Raw genomic sequence first — 23,363 nt, 5'->3', positions numbered from 1 at the left:
AGGGAGCTGAGACGCAGCGATAAGGACTTGAGCTGAGAACCAGTGAAACGCGCCTATGAAAGAACAAGAGATCATTTAAATACTTGAAGTATAGAATTTGAATGTTTTTGCACTTTCTAAGTTTTTTTCTTCCCCTCGGCAGTCAGTAGCATCAACTTTGGAATCTGAACCACAACTGATTAGGACTCGATAACTTTATTTTAAAAATTTGTTTAATTTTCGTATTGTTTTATTTATTGGTGTATGCATTTGAATTTCGCTTGCTGTTAAAGCACAGAGAGCCTGTGCAATCGCACACAGTGGCGCACGCTGACTGATGCTGTACTTGTGAATGGGCGGACTGGGTGCGAACTTGGGTTCAACATTTTATCTCAGCATGTTTAATGGGACTGAGGCAATAAGTTTTGGCAAAGAATCAGAAACCACTAGTCACCACCATCACCACCACCACCACCACAGCAAGGATCTCTCAGAGCTGAAGATGGGAATTCAAGACGCTAGATTTTTCTATCAGGACTCTAGCCCGACTGGACAGGAGCACAGTTCGCTACCTTACAGCCAGACTTTGACCGGAGTCGGGGGCCAAAGCGGTCGGTTTTTCACTTCGGCAGCCCTCAATAACTGTCCCTACAACCCCATACGGTCCCCAAGCGGAGGAGGCGGGGGACAGGTGTACACAAACCCGGGGAGCGACGTTTTCGCCTCTGCTGGGGGCGAAATTTACCCCCCCAACAGGGAAGGGTATTCTTCCAGCCCGTTTCACCACGGGTATCCACGGGCGCCGCTGTATCCCTTGCCCGGACTTCAAGTTTGTGGGACAACGCAGGCGGTTTTAAATAACTACCCGCTATGGGCGAAGTTTCATAAGTATCAGACTGAAATGATCATCACTAAACAGGGACGGTAAGTGAAGTCAATTAATTAAGGCTATTTATTGCCAACATTATTATTATTATTATTATTATTATTATTATTAGTAGTAGTAGTAGTAGTGTTGTGTTTGTCATTTGTTGCAGCCGTTTATTTTATTCACTTTTTTTAAAAGTCTAATTTGAATTTACAATATATAACCTCCTGGTGTATAAATGCATACACCAATTAGACTTGTTTTGAGCGCAGCTGGCTGACATTCACACATGCACGGGATATTATTAACAGGGCTCAGATGCAAAAAGTCACACGCAGGTCTAATGCCGCAGTGCACACTTACATGTGAACTAATGATGAGGTGCGGTGTGTATTGTGTGCAATATGTGTGCATGCAGCATAGTGAATTGTCACTAATACCTGTTCTGTAGTGCTGTGTTTTACCCTGTGTAACAAGAGCTGTCTGTGTTGTATCAGTGCATACCTCGTTTGCTGTACAAAAGTATGACGTGTAAACGTGTATGCCCCCCCCCCCCGCCCCCCACACCACAAACACACAAACACACACACACAAAGTTTGTATTTTATCTTGCTCTTAATTGTATTAATACTTGTACTGTGATTCTTGAAATGTGTTTCTTGTTTATGACTGTAAGTCGCCCTGGATAATGGCGTCTGCTAAGAAATACATAATAATAATAATAATAATAATAATAATAATAATAATAATAATAATAAGACACACACAGACACACACAAAGGCAAACATCAAACCATCTTTTGAGCATGCTCAGTCAGTAATATGTATTACCTGAGGGAAAAAATGGCAGGCTACAAATCAAATAAATCTGGACCATTTACGTTACACATAACTGAACAATACCTCCATATCACATAGCACATTACCAGGAGTTCGTTTTAATTGTATACAGTAAGCATTTATTTGTGCAACTGTAACGGGTTAAGGGGGTCAGGATTATCATTTTATTTAAATATTTTGATTTGCAGCTAGGCCTACATTGTTTAGGCCCATTTCGTTTTGTAGATAGAAGGCTGGATCCACGTGTATTATTATTATTATTATTATTATTATTATTATTATTATTATTATTATTATTATTATTATAATAATATGTATTTCTTAGCAGACGCCCTTACCCAGGGCGACTGTATTTATTTTAACACCGCAGGCCATACAATGTACACCCCCAGTTCTGAATCTAAGACATACGTGAATTCGATTTTATTCTACCTTTCTATTCCTTTATAGTAATACAGCGAAAAAAAGAGCTAACTAGCATTTTCAGTGACGTGTACCAGTGCAACGTTTGATTTCAACTTTGTGAGCAATGTGTGTCATTTATTTAATAGGGGGGCGATAGTCGTTTTAGAAGGGGGGCAGGGGGGGGGGGGGGGGGGGTAAACAATAACACACACAAGGCCCCCAGGGTGACGACGCTTGGGACAGGAGATGCACGATTATGGTCAGAGAACATTACGATAAGTGTATTTGACATCGTGATAAATTTATTTACCTGACTAACGCGCGCCTATATAAACTCATATGCCGGATTTGCAGTTAAAGTCTATATGGGCGTTCTTGCAACTTTCTTAGAAGCGGTTTTACAGATAAAAAAAATGAAACAAACAATCAATCGGATTAATATTACAAAGGGAATTCCCATCATTTCTAATGCGTTTTGTTTAAGGTTCCAAATATGAAGGATAAACTGTGCTGCTTTAGAGATTGAATCACTTCGTTCAAGACACTGGAATTAGACGACACCATTATATACGATAACCAATATACTGGATTAAAAAAATGCATTTATCAGTTTATCAATTTGCATTTAAAGCGTGAATAAGGATTGTAACGAATGCCATATTTCCAAAATCAACAGCACTGTAGTCTTATATAGTTTTGCTTTTACATACAGTATTAGTAATGTGTTAAATACTAAGGATATATGTCCAGGGCCCAGTGGCGGCCCAATATTATTAAGAGTGACGAATCAGAATGTCACCCGATTTGAAGCAGCGGAGATGCACAGGCAAAGAAGTAGTTTGACTGACTTCAAAGTTAGTTTCAGACTTTCCCGAGTGCGCCCCGTTTCCGTCATCTTCACTATACAGCCTGTAAACACAGCGGCCGCGCTAGTCTTACTCAGAACACCCCGGATCAGGACGATAAAGCCACGATTCTCCAAAACTGCATTGCGAGGATTGTAATAAACGCCAGACACGGCGCACTTTGCAGAACAGGGTCACATCTGACGAGTCACTTTCATTGCACGTGTCTAATCTTGTTCTAAAGAGCTACTACTGTGTTTGAAGAAGACATTTAAAATCAGATAAAAAATATATATTAAGCTACAATAATGTAACTATAAATGTGATTCAGATACTGTACATATTTGTATACGCTATACATATGCTATATGTTGTTTAATGCAATACAACAACAATAATAATAATAAAATAAAAATCATTGCTAGACAGTTCAGAGAGAAAAATGCAAAGCTGACACTAAAATTCAAATAACAAATCACACATTGCTGTAAACACTGTTGCCAGTCAATATACGTTCACTGATTCTCAAAATTCAGACGCACAATAATTATACTGTAATTATACATCCTAGAATAAAACTACATTAATGAAAGCCCCGCTGAGGGACAAGGTGTAGATAACGTCGTATTTGACCTAGCCTATATAACGCGTTGCAATACATATTAAACAACATAAGCAAATGGTAAATTATTATTATTATTATTATTATTATTATTATTATTATTATTATTATTATTATTATTATTGTATTTATTTATTTATTATGGCCCTCCTTACTGTTGTGTCCTCGGGTTATATTTGAATTGTTGCGCCGCTATCGCTGTTACAATTTTTAAGAAGTAATGCAAAAATCATTCAAACACAGGAAGAAGAAGAAGAAGAAGAAAAACAAACAGACCGAAGATGTTTGGATCCTTTTGAGCACCTTCAGCATAAACGTGACACCGCAGTTACATCTGTATAGCAGCTGCTGTTAGCACACGCACATGCTGTACGGTTATACAAAGCATTTCATCTCTAACTTAACACCTACTTTGTTTCTTAAAAGAAAACAACAAAAAAGTTATATATATATATATATATATATATATATATATATATATATATATATATATATATATATATATATATATATATATATAATAATAAGTAAACAAGCGGTAAACCCTTCCATGCACGACGACCTCATATTAGGACGGATAAAAAAAAAAAAAAATCAAAACCAGACCAAACAAACCTCTCTTCTAGTTTGTTTGTATGGAAGATCTAAATGCATGATAGCCTCATATGAGGATGCCACTTTCCTGCCACACCCCCATATTAAGCAATAAAAAAAAAGTGTCCAAAACTACTTTGTTCAGATATTGGAAAAAAAAAAAATCATGCACGAAAGGGGTCGTTTGCTTTCCTAGCTTTTTTATTTATTTATTTTTACATTTTGCGTTCTTATTTGGGTCTATAGAATTGGGACTGTCTGATTCATTTCTCAGATGCAGTACTCTATTGAACTCTTTTTAGTAATTTTGTAAATCATAATGGTATAATCCATCTCAGTTCAGCACTTAGTCATTACAGTTTAACATTTCTCCATTTGACAGCATGAAATGCATCTCCATCGGTAGCCTGCACTGCGTTGTAGTGTACGGTATTACTGTGTTAAAAAAAAGAAACAGGCTTGCGCATTGATTACAAGTTCTGCTTTGATTCACCCATTAAAGGCTTGATATTCATGACATATTTTCACGTTTTAGCAGTGGTACTACACCCTTAATGATTATAATACTAAAATAATCACTGCATCCAAATTACTGCATTGTGCGGCAATGTGTCATGCTGAAGTATAATTTTGTATTGCACATTTTATATGTTTTTATAGCTGTTGTGTAAGCCCTTCAGTTCAGTAACAGATTGTAACTCGAGAGGCTGGGTGCTAAAGTATGTTTTCAAAGGGATTGCACTGGTGTTTAAATGGGTTTTAAAATGTGCTTATTCTGCAGTTAAAATTGGACACCACACTAGTATATATTTAGGCTTTTTATCAAGACTGCAATAGATCAAATAGATTAGATACAGACTCATGTAAAACAAATTCTGCAAATTTCACCATTGCATTGCAATATTAGGCACAAACCAACGTTAACACTTTGCATGAAGTTCTCAGATTACTGTGCATTTACATAGTAGTTACTTAGTAAGTATATTTTTACTTACACATAGTTACAATGTTATTATGCATGGTTACAATGTACTTGACAAGTACATCTTTTTTGCACCATTTATGTAAGTACACAATGGTCAGAAATAGGTTAGGGTTTTAGAGGGTTAGGGATAGGTTTAGGGCTATATCATGCAAACAGATTTAACCATTAAGTACATTGTAACCATGCATAATAGCAATGTAATTATGTATAAGTGCACATGTATTTACTAAGTAACTAATATGTACCTACGCAGTCATTAAAGTCACAATGTAAAGTCTTACCAAACTATCTACAAAAATACTGCAATATAACTGCAGCACATTGCAGCATAATGTAGTAAGTTAAAAAAACAAACTTTTGAATTGCAGTACAATGCACTATTTGTATCCACACTACACCACTACTGCAAAATGAGTGCATCCATAATACAGTGGTATTAGCAATGGTGGGGGGAGCTTTTTACGACTGGGGGGGTGAAGGTTCCTCCGTGCTATTTTTCTTAATTTAACTAATAGTGTGCGTAATTAGACAGTTTTAATTGTTCTCAGCTCCTATGAAGTTGCAGATTTCAAGTAATAAAATGTTATAGCTAACTTGAAATATGCAACTGTTTAACCAAGTAAAAATGTCTAATTAAGCAAATGATTAGTTCAGTGAAAGGTTTAGTTAAGTCACTGAGACCTCAGTTGGAATGAAAACATTATTCCACAAATAAGCAAGGTGACTAATGCAAAGTACTTGGATTTTAGCCCCAGCTGAAACCCTGGCAGATTTGATCCATGCAGTTAACATGAATGTTTCAACACTGAGTGACAATACAGTCACCACTTTAACTGATGTGCTTAAGGCTGTCCCATCATCAGATGTTTTGTTGTGCAATTGTTCCACACCTTGCCACTATCCAGTACTGAGAGAAGCTTCTCATTATGCATCTTGATGAGCTGAACACAAGTAACTTTGCTAAGGAGTTTATTTCAGTTAATAAGAGGCGTAGCCAGTATTTGGTTATATTTAAGCGAATCTGTGAAATGTTTCATTTAATAAATAGAACCGAAAGAAGAGGCTTTACCAGAGAAGTGATCTTCATTTCAGGTTCCTCCTACACAAAAAAGCGAACATGGTTTGTTTTTATCTACCTCTTTTGAAAAAAACAAAACACATAAAAGCATAAAAGTACCTGTAACACTGAGTTGAGTGCACGTTCGTGTATTTGTGTAAATGATGAAAGTTACCATTTGGTGATAAAATGTATTAGAGAAAGTTAAAAAAAAAGTTTAGCAATTAATAATATCGAGTAGACTACATGTGTTAGTGTTGATCGTGATGTTTGTTCAGAAAAAACAGTGTGTTCATAAAGTTTATTCAAAGTAATCGGTCTGCATCCAGTTGTTTGATTTCTACAACTTGTCATTCATTACCGGAGACTATATGGACAGACAACATCCAGAGGGTGTGACTAGAACCCCCGTCCCGCCCCCACAGTTCCCCCATCAGTGAGTATTAGTACAAAAAGTCTATTCTTGCATTTGTAATTGGTGCAGATTCAAACATACAGCACAGTTATTGTAATAAACTGCTTTGAGATAGTACATAAGTGGATGACAAATAACTACTTTAAGTAAAAAGTTACTACAGAGGAACAGTATGTAGGGCACCTTTTAATGTCTCTGCTATACCAGCATTCAAACATCCTGTCGCACAGACAGGCGTGCACTCACACAGTCTTGAGCAGCATGCAGTGTTTTTCAAGTTTCACTCGCAGTTGGTTGGAGAGTTATGGGTACAGAAGTGACACCCACAGGTGCTGAATTTACACAGTGAGCTGCAGGGAGGTTTGCAGTGGCACACACATCAATAGAGAGTGCATCTGGGCATTCTGACTTGACTTTAAAGCTGCGGGCATACTGTACACCGCATTGCTCAGAATGCTAAACCTGGCTCCCCATTTTAACTGGCCCATGTGAATTTAGATATCTATAATTTTAGGCTTATTTTAAGGGGTGCTTTTTTTTAGTTAAACTTTAAACTGTTAGCTTACTAACACGCTCAAATTTGGGGGGTGATTTGGGGAACAGAAACAAACAGGACTGTCATGCAGGGCTGTTACTGGGTAAGGTTATATCAGTCCATTCTATGTCATGAATAGACACTTTGCAAACTGGTCATGAGTTTAAGGTTAGCATTATTTAAAAGGTTAGGATTAGGTTTGTGACTCAAGGCTCCTGGAGGTATGGAGGATGTATTGGCATATATAGTTGGCATTATCATTGAATTGCAGTGGGCAATAATGCATCAGGATACTATAAATATATGGATTTCTATTTTCATTTACCACTTCAATGAAGTAGCAAATACATTTTTCTTTTGAAAAAAAAATCAGAACACAAGCTGTTTGATGCATTGCTGTTAACAAAATTATCATAACAATATAGTTAAAGAGACAATTTTAATAACAGGTAGATGACCTACAAAGTACATGAGTAAATGAGGACAATGGCACTTAGGCTCCGTAAAGTTTTATTTATTTATTTATTGAATCCTCAGTTGTAACATTTCAGTAAATCGTAGAAGGCAAAAATGCATGAAAAGTTTGCCTGTCGGACAGACAAAAATAGCTTGTTTTGTTCTGTGTGGAATTGATCAATTCGTTTACGCTACTACTGCATTCGAATACGTGTCGTTACTTTCCAGTTGCTCAGCAGTTTCGGATGAAGTCGTGGGTTTTGTACTCGCTGTGTGTTTGAGATTAAAGAACTCATTATTGTTTTTTTCCTTTCGTAAATATGACGTCGCAGTTTTGTTAAATAAAATTATAATAAAAACACACAGAACGAGATATGAGATATAGCAGGATATGACATTTCACAGTGCAGTTATTGAGATCCAACACTGACAATAGACTCCTGACAATGCACGCTTCATTACCATCAGGCGTGTTACGGAAGTCGATTCTTGACGTCTAATTCGGATCGCGCTAAAATATGACTTGGAAGAATGACTTATATTTTGAACGTGTTTACTCGGCTCTTAAATTAACATCTACTTTTTGAAAAGAAAAAAAAAACAAACAAAAAAAACCCAGCACCAGTTAATTTAGCAGAAAAACTAGATCAGCCCAGTAATATAAATCAAGGTCTGGTATACCCTCAGAGGTTGTTTCTCAGTTTCGTAACTTTGTTTTCTTGCTTAAAACTCGCTTAAACGAAAACTTTAAAATCTAGACAACAGGAATAACACAGAGGTATAAGTCTGTCTTCATCATTTTTGCTGTCGAGGAGTTTCAAAGGTAAGAAACTCACAGCTAATGAAAAAAGAGCTCTATAAAGGACAGCCAAGTCTCGGGGTAGTCTTTGTACCGAGATGGCTTTTAAGCAAGCTGATATAGTAATGCAATTAGCAATTAGCTTAGTCAGTGAAGAGCAACACACTGTTGTTTTCAAGGAAGCCCTATTGCCTGAAAACATGGCCCTGAATCCTTACCTGCTTTGCAGACTCATTTTTCTTGTGTATTCAGAGGAAAGCTAGCCTCTGAAATCTTGAGCAGAGCTTTGAATTTCACTGTGGTTGCAATGAAACCTGCCTGCCCCTTTCAAGTTTTCCTCTAAACTGGGTTGAAAAATGTGCTCAAAACAAAACAGTCAAAGGGTTCCATTGCCGTTGCTTTTAGGTCAATATCTGTGTAGAGTCGCGATGGTGTTTCCTTCCTTTGTTGCAGCTGCTGTCGTTGTATCTGCAGCAATGCTAATTGCGTAACTGTGTGACCTAGCCATGACCTTCCCCCCCCCCCCAGGCTGTCATCACCCCCCCCCCCCCCCAAATCAATAGACCTCCCGGGCGTACGGTTTGAGACAGAAATAGACTACAGAGATTCACCGTTAAATGTTAGAATTCATAGCCTTAATGCACAGCTGTGGCCTACAGAATTAACTAATTTTGCTTCATAAAGTCGAATGAAACCCAATTTAAAAACTTTTGAATTCTAACATTAAATACTGTGCTACTATTATGGCTTCCAGTAGACTTTTGCAATATTATTATGTAGTGTCTTTTGATTGCATGATGTTAAATAAAATATCTAAATTATGTTCATATATATATATATATATATATATATATATATATATATATATATATATATATATATATATATATATATATATATAATTAAATCCATGTGAATTAACAGGGCTGCATTCAAAATGAATTACTTCAGAAGTCAGAGGAAGTGCATAAGAAATTCATTATGAATGTGCAGCCATTATTTTAAAATGTTACAAAAAAAACCATTGACCTGCCTATTGTGTTTGTCTCTATGGTTATACAGGCACCGTGATCATGTGATGTTTGAGATTACATCTCAATACGCATTGTACAATTCCAATAAATATAGGGGAAGTTTTTTTTTTTTAATATGAAGCACCCAAGCACGGTACAAGGTAAAGATAAAGAACTGAAAACCACATCCACCTCTTCCGCAAAGCGTTGCAGCGTGCCAAGCGGGGGTACTAGGCGATGGGCACCAAAACTTGGACGACCAGCGATGCAGGAAATGTATCTGACAAGCTTAATGGCATTGCCTGATCATACGAGCAAAAGCTCATCTTACAAAATTAAAACCAGTAGCTTCTTCAAGTCAGTTAGCATTGCAAAGTAGCCTACTGACTTCATGCTACCCTGTGCAAAGTTTAGGGTTGTGGCTACAGGTGTAAAGTCATATTGTATCTGAGCTACTAAAAGCCACGGGAAAGAGGAAAGTCTGTTTTTGTTTTGTTGGTTTATTTACGCCCTTGAACTTGCATTCGAGTTTCCTGTTCACCGGCGATGTTTACGCAAGAGACTGCCAGCAGAAAACAGGCTTTTTTTTATTTCCTGGCATCTTAATGACTGGTACCCTTGGCAGGGGCGGTACATTACCTTTCAATAGATGACCAGGAAATAAAAAGTACCGGCATAAGTGCCTTTTCACCTGGACAGATATCCTTGAGCCTACCTACTCATCAAGATTAAAAGTAAATAAAACTTCTCTGTTCAAGTTTGAAACCACAAAACTCGTTTCTGTCTTTTTTTTTTCCCCAGTAACAGTTGCCCTATTTTCTAAGCACAGTAAGACCCCCCAGGGTGGGTGGCATTGGGAAATACCAGACCTTCCAGGGGCTATAACGCCCTTGGTGAGTAACTGATCAATGAATTACAAATTACACAACTGCACTTGTAACCGATCCCAGGTGTACACTGGAGTGCAGCTGTGTTAAAAGCACAGCAAAGTGTAGTAAAGTGTAGAGATGGAAATAAGACTCCCAGTTGCATAGCAGTTTGATCCATTCCATTGCTGTGAGCTTAATAAGCAACACCTGAGCTTGTTACCTATACATGCTGGGGCTAATCAAGCTTGTAATAAAATGGGTGAAACTGCTATGCAATAGGAGTCTTATTTCCATCCCAGAAGGGTAGTGATCATGTGCTGTATCCTGTATGTCCAATATGCCCCTTTATTGGCGACTGATCATTAAAAGGAATTGATTTCCCAGTAGCGTCAGTGTACTGCAGTCAAATGGACTCCCGTTCCTTTAAATCATTAGTTTCCTGTTTCCTACATGCAAGAGGTTACAAATTCACCTGTAGGCAGGTTGAAGACAGATATAAAATAGATAATAACTCAATATTGGAACATCAAAACCACAAAGGGTGCGCTGTACTATATCGGTCAGAGGGGATTTTCAAGTACTCACTTCTTACTAACCGTAGGCAAAAATCCATGTAGACAAAGGCTGGGGGTCGCCCACATCTGACTGCATCTGCTGTGCTCGACAGTTCCGACTGTCTGTGTGGTCTGTGTGTGTATGTGTGTGTGTGTGTGTGTGTGTGGTTCTGTGTCTCTCTGTGTGTGTGTATGTATGTGTGTGTCTGTGTGTGTGTCTGTTTGTGTGTGTGTCTCTGTGTGTGTGTATGTATGTGTGTGAGTGTGTCTGTTTGCGTGTCTGTGTGTGTGTGTGTTTCTGTGTCTGTGTGTGTGTGTGTGTGTCTGTCTGTCTCTGTGTGTGTGTCTGTGTGTGTCTGTGTGTGTCTGTGTGTGTCTGTGTGTGTGTGTGTGTGTCTCTGTGTGTGTGTGTCTGTGTGTTTGTCTCCAATGCTTTCAATGAAACTCTTGCTCTCGATATGCAAATTCGTCTGGTACTTTTTTATTTTTTATTTGAGTTCTGATTTCCTATAAAAGGGTCTGTTTTAATAACACTAAAAATATCACCAGTGTCAATTCACTTTAGGAAAGTGACACAACTTTTTTTTTTTTAAATAAATACACATTCTTGCCTGCGTGGGTTTGTTCAGGTTTCATATCAAGAAAGTGAACCACTGCTTTCTGATTTCAGTCCTATCAGGACTTATTTCTTTAGGAGTCTTAGGTAAACTCACCCCATTACTAAAGTGATCATGCAGTAAAGAATATTAATTTCATTTGAGGACAGGCTACTTTATAATTTTGTGGAGCATTTTTTTTCATTGCATTTCTCTGTTATTTTAATTTTCTCTTTAACTATATTGTTACGATAACTTACTCACATTTTGTTAAGTCTAAATGCGTTTTTTCAAAAGGAAAATGTATTTGGTACTTAATGGGTTAATACATCTCGTTTTCTACAAAAACAATGTTGTACCAGTCTGGGCAGCTAACCATTGCATCAGAAAAACCTAACTGGGCTATAATTGTGGTCCTGTTACACATAATACTTTTAGTGAAGGGTTACAAATACCCCACCCCAAGTCATTCTACATTTATTATTATTATTTATTTCTTAGCAGACGCCCTTATCCAGGGCGACTTACAATTGTTACAAGATATCACATTATTTGTTATACGTTATTTTTACATACAATTCCCCATTTATACAGTTGGGTTTTTACTGGAGCAATCTAGGTAAAGTACCTTGCTCAAGGGTACAGCAGCAGTGTCCCCCCACCTGGGATTGAACCCACAACTCTCCAGTCAAGTGTCCAGAGCCCTAACCACTACTCCACACTCATCTAACAACAAACATATATTAATACTGGGGGCAACATCACGCCAGCATTGTGCTTAAATAAACAGGTTTGAAATATGCACAACTTAAAGGTTTCATATGGCAATATATTTTTTAATGATGGATCTCAATACTTAATACAGCATGCTGCACTTAGCAATCCTAACTGGACTAAACCAGCAGGAGGGAGAAAAATAAAATAAAGAGCCCCATTTTTAGAAGCTGGCCAGGCTATAATAAGCTGTGTTTACTGTATAAAGACTTGCAAGATCTTGTGACACTAACCCAGCAGGTAAAGCTGACTGTGCCTGATTGAAAACCAGAAAGCATAAGTGAAAAACATGAGTGGCACATGCCTTCCTGGGGCAGTCTGTCAAGACCACGTGCCCCCAGACGTTACCCAACTCTACAGCACCATCCTAACTATGTGCTTCATTAAATGGGTTCCAGCTAACTAAATCCCTTATTATTATTTTATTTCTTCGCAATTGTTACAAGATATCACATTATTTTTACATACAATTCCATTATTTTTTACACATTATTTTTACATACAATTACCTATTTATACAGTTGGATTTTTACTGGAGCAATCTAGGTAAAATACCTTGCTCAAGGGTGCAGCAGTGGTGTCCCCCACCTGGGATTGAACCCACGACCCTCCGGTCAAGAGTCCAGAGCCCTAACCACTATTCCACACTGCTGCCCTTATAAAACTAGTTAAAGCATGGCAAAGGTTAATAAAAACAGTGAAAGCATGGCAAAGCCCAGAGAGGTCTGGTAAAGCATATTAAAAGAAAAAAAAAAAAAAAACATGGCAAGATAACGCTTATAAAGGTTTCCAGTGGTTTGACTTCATACGCACAACAAATAAAAATGACAGAAGCAATGGAGCGTTCTAATAAATGTGCACACTGCTGTGAGTACGTATTTCTTTTGGTAACATCACTGCTGAGGTGTCAGAACAGAGCGGGAGTGAGCCGGTCAATCTAAACTTGAAAACCTGGAAACAGAAGAGCACAGGGCTCTCGGTCTCAATTGCACTCTCTGGTTTATTATAACTGGGTGTATTTAAAGGAAATCCATCTTGATTTACACCCACTGATCACTCGCCTCCCTCCTCTCCTTCCTCTGTGGCTCATCTCTCTCTCTGCTTCCACCTCCCCCAGCTGTGTTGGTGGCAGGAGTGGGATATCAATGAAGTCAGTACTGCTAAAGTTGAGCTGCTTTATAAATGACTCACATGAAAAAATAAAAGCTGCACTGTAGCGATCTCTCATAGTTTCCAATTATTGTGTTTAAGATGTGTGGTTTGAAAAAATTAAAATATGTTATAGATTGATGTTTGTTTAGGGGGTGATTGTGAAAATAATATTATTATTATTTATTTCTTAGCAGACGCCCTTATCCAGAGCGACTTACAATTGTTACAAGATATCACATTATTTTTACATACAATTACCCATTTATACAGTTGGGTTTTTACTGGAGCAATCTAGGTAAAGTACCTTGCTCAAGGGTACAGCAGCAGTATCCCCCACCTGGGATTGAACCCACAACCCGCCGGTCAAGAGTCCAGAGCCCTAACCACTACTCCACACTGCTGCCCTAACATAATATATCTATTATATTATTGTGGGTGATTGTGCAATATCTATCTATCTATCTATCTATCTATCTATATATTTACGATCCCCCCAAACATAGTTGATCTATGCATTTTTTATTTAAGTACTTCCTTATTAAGAATTGCAACACATAAACAAAACATGAAAACTTTGTCTGAAACAAGCTTAATATTAAACACACACTCTGACTAAAATTAAGGTAAAATAAAGAGAGATAGACATACCATCCATTTCCAATTCTTCTCTATTTCTTGCCATATGGCGTCCTTCTTTTTATTGACTTTATAACCACTGACACTGGCATTATAAAGAACATTATATTTTTCGACTTTAATATTTTAATTGTCATTGATGTCCATGTTTCTTATCTCTGTGGTAATCTCTGTGTGAGTGAGACAGTGAGTCGGACAGCCATTACTTTTGACCTTACTTCTGATTGGTCCATTGCGTCGTGAACAGCATGTAGCGTGAATAGAAATAAAACAGATGCATTTCTACATTCTTTTGTTCTGCTTACAGTCCTGCACCTGCTTAGTTCACTACACAGAGCCTCTTAGCCACAGCCTCACAGTCTCACAGCTCTTCTCCGGACTTAGCTGCGGAAAGGGAACACCACATCAATCACCCAAACCAAACAGGAAAAGACATTGAGAGATAGAGAGAGATAGAGTTCTATCAGTAGCAGATTCACCTGTGAGGCTAGGCTTCTGTATGGAGGGAGTTCAGTGGTTTATCGATTTATAGGTTGGAGATACAAGTTCCTCCCCCGCAACTCACTCACAAGCAGAGCCAGGCAGAGCACACAGCTTCCTATGCAAGCACAGCCTGCTGATCTCTTTGCAAATAATCCGACACAGTGGCACCACAGGGGCAGTGCAATGGTACTGTGCCCAGGTCTATAGGCTGCCACATTTCGTTGCCAGCATCGCCAGCGTTGTGGATGCTGGTGCACCAGGGAGGCTTCCAATAAGCTGATCCCTGGAGCCAGCATTACACTTCAGCCATCAACACCGGGTCAATAAGAAATCCATGTTACCTGAAGGCTCATATCTTACAGATCTTGGTTGGTCCCCACCGCTGCTATCTCTTTGTATCTTGGCGAAAACAGAGATATTAGCATGAAGTAAATAACAGCGACGCTAATGTACGAAAAAGCACTCAACACACCAAACAGAAACAGATTCTTTCTTTATGTGGCGTGAATTGGCAGTGATTCCAGCTGTGCTGTATTCATAAGGTATGTGGACTGGTCAAGAGGTGACGATGCAAAATGAGCTGGGGGCAGTTTGGGACGGGGTTAGGGACGGGGTTAGGGGCGGGTGACTGTCCTGTCACTTGCAATGCACGTCGTAGCCTTTACAGAGACCTGGAGAAGCCCAAGTTAGCAGTACCGTTATCAGACCCGAGCCTAAACAGGAACGGGCCCGCGGGGAGGATCCGAACACACCACACAGGCGAAAATACAGATGTGAAAAGGTTTCTCAGCCTGTTTCTCGACTCCCTTGACTAGGGAATCTCTGACCCCCCTGTTACCTCTCTCAGCCTCAGATAACTGCTATGTTCAAATAACTAAACTCAACGGTAGCCCCAGCCCAGGGTCCCCCTGCCTCCTGTCTCCTCTCTCCCTCCCTTGTCTTTTATTAAACATAGCGATATGAAATATTCACGCTGTCCTCTTTAGAGCGCGCAGATCCCTCAGCTAAAAACAGCCTGATCCCAGCGTTCTTGTGGCTATAGCGAATGCTTGTCAGTACCTATTAAGTGTGTTTCAGTGTTCCTCAATGTAGCACTATAGTATTGGAGGTTATAATGAATGTTAAACATTCTATTATGTTATTAATGCTTCAGTGCTCAATGCTACCCGGATAGGAGCAATTTCAATTTCAGCAACATTATACAGTTTAATATCATTTTGAAAGAAGGGTTCACGCTTCCTAATCGAAACAAGTCAGTACCAACTAGCAGTATTCAAGGTACCTTGGTTGCATTTTTTTTTTTTTCGATTTCAAAATGATCAAGTGCAGTCTTTGAGCCGATGGTTTTTAATTGTGAAAAAGTATCCTGATTAAAACTGGTTTCCCCAAACCAGGCTAACTGTTGTTCATTTCTGCTTCTGTAATTGTAATTGTAATTATACCGTATAATTGATCAATTACAGTTCAGTTACACATTGATTTGTCACGCGATTATTCTTGTATTTTCAAACACTTTTGGGGACCCTCCCAACTGTTTGAAAAAAAAATATATACAGCTGCACAGTGTTTCTATATTTGCACTTGTGATAATTGGTTGCTTTGGAGGAGGCTGTGTGGTCCAGTGGTTAAAGAAACAGGCTTGTAACCAGGAGATCCCCGGTTCAAATCCCACCTCAGACACTGACTCATTGTGTGACCCTGAGCAAGTCATTTAACCTCCTTGTGCTCCGTCTTTCGGGTGAGATGTAATTGTAAGCGACTCTGCAGCTGATGCATAGTTCACACACCCTAGTCTCTGTAAGTCACCTTGGATAAAGACGTCTGCTAAATAAACAAATAATAATGTAGTTGTTTAGATTACTTTTTAGTGTAATTTATAATTGTAATTGCTGCAGCATAATTGTAACTAATTGTAATGGCAAAAAATAACACTGTGAATGCCGTTGCAATTTCAGCTTAGCAATGCTGCTGCAATTGTACTTAGAATTATAATTCGCCCCAGAACTGGCCGTGGATAAGCAGGTAAGCCGTTAGTATCAGACGTTGCTAGTGGTTCTGTGCAGCACAATGTCCCACTGCACTGCAGGCAGTCACCCCTTTGTCTTTGTTTAATCCCAGGCGGATGTTCCCTTTCCTGAGTTTCAACATCACTGCTCTGGACCCTGCGTCCCATTACAACGTATATGTGGACGTGGTTCTGGCGGATCAGCACCACTGGCGCTACCAGGGAGGGAAGTGGGTCCAGTGTGGCAAGGCAGAGGGAAACATGCCAGGTAAGGGTACACACTGCTTGGGAGTCTGGGACTGGAAATGTGCAGTACAGAACAAAAATGGAAATAAGACTTCCATTGCATTGCAGGTTGATCCATTACCGAGTTTAATATGACGCACCTGAGCTTGTTACCGATACACTGTGGCTAACCAAGCTTGTAGTAAAACCTGGAATGGGTGAATTGCTATGCAATAGGAGTCTTGTTACAAGCCCTGCAAAGTATGGGGGTATAAAGGGGGCTGATGTTCTAGCCTCTTCCAATCCAGTCCAAGAACCCTCAGTGGAAATGACGCACACACCGGGACTACACAGCAGGGAAAGGGTGTGCATGTGTGTGTGCGTGTGTGTGCGTGTGTGTGTCTGGATCTGGGTGTGCATGCGTGTGTGGGCAAGTATTACTATCAATGTGCAGACTAAATTTGAGAAAATGTCCCCACAAAGACAGTAACTCCACACTTTGCAAAACACCTTTTTAAGAACTAAATATGCCTTCAAAAATAAAAACAAAATTTATGTCTGACTGGTGTTAGAAATAGTAAATAAAAATATAGTGAGAGTCAATGAGAAGTCCCTACAAATATAGGAATGCAAACGTGTGTGTGTGCGTGTGTTTGATCCATATTGGGTTTCTGACGGGGAAACGAGAAAGGTTTTTAGCCCATAAGTTTGTTTTGTAAACGCTGTCTCAAGAGAGATGGATTCAGAATTTGGCTGCTCTCCACAGTCGCTGAAACTCAGCTGAGATATTATTGTCTGTTGCATGTATCACATAAGTGTTATTGTTGTGTTGCTATGTGTGTCTCCTGGTATGGTGTGTTACAGTGTATCGCTGTGTTTGATGCTGGTATGGTGTGTTACAGTGTATCGCTGTGTTTGATGCTGGTATGGTGTGTTACAGTGTATCGCTGTGTTTGATGCTGGTATGGTGTGTTACAGTGTATCGCTGTGTTTGATGCTGGTATGGTGTGTTACAGTGTATCGCTGTGTTTGATGCTGGTATGGTGTGTTACAGTGTATCGCTGTGTTTGATGCTGGTATGGTGTGTTACAGTGTATCGCTGTGTTTGATGCTGGTATGGTGTGTTACAGTGTATCGCTGTGTTTGATGCTGGTATGGTGTGTTACAGTGTATCGCTGTGTTTGATGCTGGTATGGTGTGTTACAGTGTATCGCTGTGTTTGATGCTGGTATGGTGTGTTACAGTGTATCGCTGTGTTTGATGCTGGTATGGTGTGTTACAGTGTATCGCTGTGTTTGATGCTGGTATGGTGTGTTACAGTGTATCGCTGTGTTTGCTCTGTGCAGGTAACAGGAGTTACATGCACCCCGACTCACCTAACTCAGGAGCGCACTGGATGAGGCAGGAGATCTCCTTCGGGAAACTCAAACTGACCAACAACAAGGGAGGCTCCAACAACACAGGGCAGGTAAGAGAAGCAGCATACAAACACACACTGATATACACTGACACACACAATCAACACCCAAACAGTAACACACACTCAGCACTCACACACGCCCAGTAGCGCTAAACACAGTAAAAGAAACTTCAATGACAACCATTTAGACTGTTTTCGGTTACAATGCCCTGACCCAAAATAAAAATTAAAAATTAAAAAAAAGAAATCAAGCAGATTTTTCTTTGCCGGCTTGCACACTTTTGTTAAAGATTTAAAGACAAAAAACAAATCTCCAACTTACCCTGTCTAGGTTAGAGTCTGGTTACAGCAATCTCTCCCTTTCTCTCGCCCCCTATCTGTCTCCCTCTATCCCTCCCTCCCTCTCTCTGCTCAGATGATCGTGCTGCAGTCTCTACACAAGTACCAGCCTCGACTGCACATTGTGGAAGTGAAGGAGGACGGCACCGAGGAGCCACACATGACTTGCAAGACCCAGACCTTCTGCTTCCCGGAGACCCAGTTCATCGCTGTCACTGCCTACCAGAACGCAGACGTGAGTGCATCTCTCTGGATTCTGGATCTGTGATAGCAGAATACTGCAGGGTGCTATGCAAAGATCTGATTAGAAAAGTGACTCTCCTGGTAAAGGCACGGCCGCGTGGTGTGCAGGGGGAGTCGCGCAGTCAGGGGAGCGCAGGGGTCCCAGAGTGACTCCCCTGGTAAAGGCATGGCCGCGTGGTGTGCAGGGGGAGTCACACAGTCAGGGGAGCGCAGGGGTCCAGGAGTGACTCCCCTGGTAAAGGCACGGCCGCGTGGTGTGCAGGGCACCCACTGAACCTTCAGTTCTCCCTGAGCTGTGTGGGGAACTGCTGCGGTGAGGGGGAAAAAATTGTACATTCTAAATTGGGGAACAAATTAGGGAGTATGATAAATAGACACTAAATTTATAAGGAAAAAATATAACAAAAAGACCAGATTTTTTTTTTTTTTTTTACTAGTCATAATTATGTTCTGTTAATACTATATTTGTACTTGTTTTTAATATAGCACACGATATTAATTCTCAGTTTCCCCTTGTTTTTGTTAAACAGATCACACAGTTGAAAATCGACCACAACCCCTTTGCTAAAGGATTCCGGGACAACTTTGAGTCGTGAGTAAACGTAATCTATTGAAGGACACCAAAATAATAGAATAAGATTATTATTTAGGGAACGGGACACAACACAGTTGTGAAATAGCATGAAATATCTACGACTATTGTCAAAAGTTTTGCATCACCTACAGTTTTAGGATTGAGACATCATTTAAAAACTAAAAAAAAAAACATAGGAACATAATTTAGATCTTTTATTCAACATCATATAAGCAAAATGAGAAAATGAGATTGGAAAAGTCTCTCAGAAGCCGTAATAGTAGTACAGTAGTATTTCATGTTAGATTTTCAAATGTTACATATTTCAATTTTTCTCAGTTTTTTTTTCGTTAAGTATAACTACAACTACAAAGTGGTATGTAATTCAATATGTTAAGGTAACATTATTCAGCAGGTTTCATTCGACTTTGTGAAACAAAATTCATTCGTTCTATAGTGTGATGCAAAACTTTTGACCAGAGCTGTATTTTTAGAGAGTGATTTAGCCAAGAGTATTAATCCAGTTCCAACTGCATGCTCCTTGTGTCTCCCAGGATGTACACACACGTTGAGAGTGACCGGCTAACCCCCTCCCCTCAGGAGGCCTCCAGCTGCCAGCAGCTCCTGTCCAGTGGGCGCTACCCCCAGCCGTACCTGTCCGAACCCTACCTGAGCCCCCTCCAACAGAGCCGATACTACAGCCTCGATCGGGCAACCGCGGGTCTCCCCGGGCAAGCCAAGGAGCCTGGTGTCGGCAGCAGCAGTCCACACAGCCGCTGGTACCTCCCAGGGCAGCAGACGCCCACCACGGCGAACCGGCTGGACTTCAGCTCCTACGAATCCGACTATGCCGCTAACGCCTTCGTCTCCTACAAACCCTTCCCCATCCAGACCTCCGCGCACCACCCCCTGGGTTACTACCCGGAGCATCCTTTTGGGTCGACCCCGGCTTCGGGGGCCTGGGGTTCCAGTCGGGCCACTTCCCAGTACCACCACCACCACCACAAACCCGGGCCCGGGCTCAGTTGGTTCAGACCGGCGCCAGCGGACCCCCGACCTCATACCTCCGTGGTCCCGGAGCTCCAGCAGGGCCAGCCCTCTCTCCCTGCTGCCCTCCCACAGCAGGACAAGGCGAAGGAGGCCGGAGGGGAAGATTCCTCCTGGTTGGAGCCCCCCTCGGTGAAGTCCGTAGACTCAGCCGATTCGGGGCTGTACGAAGGGGCGGAGAGCAAGAAGAGGAGGGTGTCTCCGTACGCCTCAAGCACAGAGAGCTCTCCCCCAACCCGCGCAGGAGAGGCCTGTGAGAAGGACAGCAGCGATGCTGGCTATTACGGGTTTTACGCGAACTGAACGCAAAACCTGCCGCGGAAATGAATACCGAAACGTGCCGAGCCAGGACGCCGAATTTCAAATAACACCCGTAGATTGGGATGGTCCTTTTTGGGTTATGTAAAAAAAAAAATTTTAAATTAAAGACTATATATGGGTGCCCTGAACTCTCTCTCTCACAAACGCTGTTTCTGTTGCCAGGCCTTTTGGCCTTGTCAATCATACACATCGGAAGTTGGTCCTAAAACACTGTGGGAAGTGTAAGCAGAATTAAATGGTACCATGTTAGTCTTGCAGGCGACATGGTTGTAGCACACTTAAAAACGAGAAGTATTGGGAGCTCCCCTACGCCCTCTAGAACTGGCTTTCCCATTGCATGTTAGTGACCCCTGCTGGTTGAATATATATTCCCACACACATTAAAATCCACTCAGTTATTCCTTCAGTGCTCACAAACTACCTTGCCAACTCTAGTGCCTACAGCATCTGTTTCAGCAGGGCTATGTGGAAACTAAACTAGAGCACACATTCTAAGGTTGTTATGGTTACCAAGGAGGGAGTTATTTCACCAAAATCTGAAGAATTCTTGAATTTGTAGTTCCCAAGGTGCATTGGCTATGGAGTCGAGTCAAAAAGCAGAAATTAACATTTAAACCTGTGTCAATGAAAAAAAAAAAAAGCTATATATATATCTATGTTGTTTTGTGTAAATACCGGTACTGCAAATGAAATGTTAAACTTTATATATGTTTTTTTTTTTTTTTTTTTTTTTTTACAGTTAGAACCAGTGAATTAGTGATTTTATTTTTTTGTAATTGTATTTATATTTATTTTTTTAAACAGATCTTTCAGGTTTATAACCAGCCAGAATCTGAATGTGATAGACCGGTTACCGACCCAAAACACAAGCAGCAAACGAAAATTATTCAAAACCTTTGTCGACGAGTCTACCAATACGACTGGCTGTTTTATACTTTTGCTGTTTAGAAGCACTGGGGTGAGCAGGGAACTGTTTTTGATTGTTGTGCCTCTAACAATCGAGCGGGGTGGGGCGGGGTGGGTACACCTCTACTGCATAGTCTGCAGCTCATTTCACCATTACTGTTTGAACTTTCCGATTAAACAGACATAAGAATAAAAGGCGTGGGTTTCAAAGGGAGTTTGCAGTATGCACAATCCAATCATTCCTGGTGCTGTGACGTGATGCATAATGGCATGGAGTAAATTATAATAGATTTAAGTGCAATTGCAGGGTGGGTGATATATATATTTTTTAAGAGGGACAATGAAATGCTTTTTTTTTTTCTTGTGTTAATACATTTTGGAAATGCAGACATTTCAACTGCACAAGTGTCAATCGGACCACGTGACCTACAGCACAGGAAGTGATACGGTCACACATGCTAATGAAATCTAAGAAAAAGAATTTTACAACTTTGGTTATATCGGCCCTTTATAAAGCTGGGGAAATGATTTTGCCTCTTCAGTTTTAAATTCCACTTTCAAGTAAACCGAATTGTTTTTTTTGTTTTTTTAGGCTGGTTATAGCATTTTTGTAAATATTTCTGTTCCCTCATTGCGCCAATATCAAATGTATATCAAATACATTTTTTTCTGGTATTTAATTTAATGCCTATTATGTGTGTTCTGTATGATATGTTAATGTTTCTGCTCATATCATTATTTACCAGGCTTAATTATCCCAGCAAAAGTTGCTACTGTATTTAAAAAAAGGCTGGGGAAGACCATTAGTGACGCGCAGTGCACCGACGCCCATAACACCTGCACTGAAGCCTGCGCACCATTGATATTCTTCCCCAAGGTCTACCTTTTTAGATGCAATTGTATCTGTAATACTTAAGCACGGTAGATACCGATCGAAGCAGAAATATTATGAGAAAAAAAAATGAGAAAAAAAAGTTATAAAAAATATTATTTTGAATATATGATTTATGGTACAAGGAAAAGATTTATTTATTTAAAGCTGGCTCTACATTGTGAAACTGTGCAGTGTCTTTTTTTTTTTTTTTTTGAAATAAACAACTTAATAAATAACAGCGTCGCTCCAGAGCTCTGTGTGTTTGAGTTTATTTCTGAGCCACCCCTAGGCCTTTTAAAATAACAAGAGAAGGATTAAAAATTATATATATTCAAAAATATGAGGAACTTTATCCAATCACAGCAGTCCCTTAGTTGAAACCACACCTTCGTCTCGCCTCCTCTAGATCCTTTCCTCTTAAACCGCGGGAACATGAAGCCACTTTGTGGCTTGGAACTTGGTTTCAGGAGACTAGGTTTCAGGCCACATCAGGGGAGACTTTGGGTTTGATACAGAAACCTCAAACTAGGGCTCAGCTTATCGTTTCTATTATTCAATTTCCCCTCAATTTTAATCTTAGTTTATGAAATGATTTGTGCCATTGTGAGCTCAATTTCTGAAGTTTGGGATTACAATTATTACCGTTAGTAGTATTATCATCATTATTATTTTCCATTCACTTTGGTTAAATCACATTTTTCACCAGTCCTGTCTACACTCCCAGTAAAATAATGTTCCTTGTTATTACTGTGTTATTACACACACACACACACCTCGTGTATTCTGTACACACACACACACCTCGCGCATTCTGTACACACACAACTCATGCATTCTGTACACACACACCTCGTGTATTCTGTACACACACACCTCGTGTATTCTGTACACACACACCTCGCGCATTCTGTACACACACACCTCATGCATTC

General features: G+C 40.0%; 1 protein-coding gene across 1 annotated transcript; it reads left to right on the top strand.

Moving 5' to 3' along the window:
• On the top strand, positions 1–22,676 carry LOC117434601 (eomesodermin-like). Its single transcript, XM_034057186.3, has 6 exons — positions 1–903; positions 16,596–16,750; positions 18,054–18,175; positions 18,543–18,701; positions 19,240–19,301; positions 19,838–22,676. Exons 1-6 carry the CDS (start codon positions 332–334, stop codon positions 20,631–20,633), a joined length of 1,866 nt encoding a protein of 621 aa, XP_033913077.3. The 5' UTR covers positions 1–331; the 3' UTR covers positions 20,634–22,676.
• Positions 22,677–23,363: the final 687 nt, after the last annotated feature.

Source organism: Acipenser ruthenus, chromosome 28, assembly GCF_902713425.1.
Source record: "Acipenser ruthenus chromosome 28, fAciRut3.2 maternal haplotype, whole genome shotgun sequence".
In the NCBI taxonomy this organism is placed as follows: domain Eukaryota; kingdom Metazoa; phylum Chordata; class Actinopteri; order Acipenseriformes; family Acipenseridae; genus Acipenser; species Acipenser ruthenus.
Note: the sequence above shows the minus strand (reverse complement) of the source record. Positions and strands in the feature narration are given on the sequence as shown.

Bases quoted from the DNA above. Each gene is read 5' to 3' on its own strand.
- LOC117434601 (XM_034057186.3), top strand. From the start codon at position 332: ATGGGCGGACTGGGTGCGAACTTGGGTTCAACATTTTATCTCAGCATG. The intron at 904-16,595 runs GTAAGTGAAGTC...GTTTAATCCCAG, and splicing joins ATCATCACTAAACAGGGACG to GCGGATGTTCCCTTTCCTGA. The intron at 18,702-19,239 runs GTGAGTGCATCT...TTTGTTAAACAG, and splicing joins CTGCCTACCAGAACGCAGAC to ATCACACAGTTGAAAATCGA.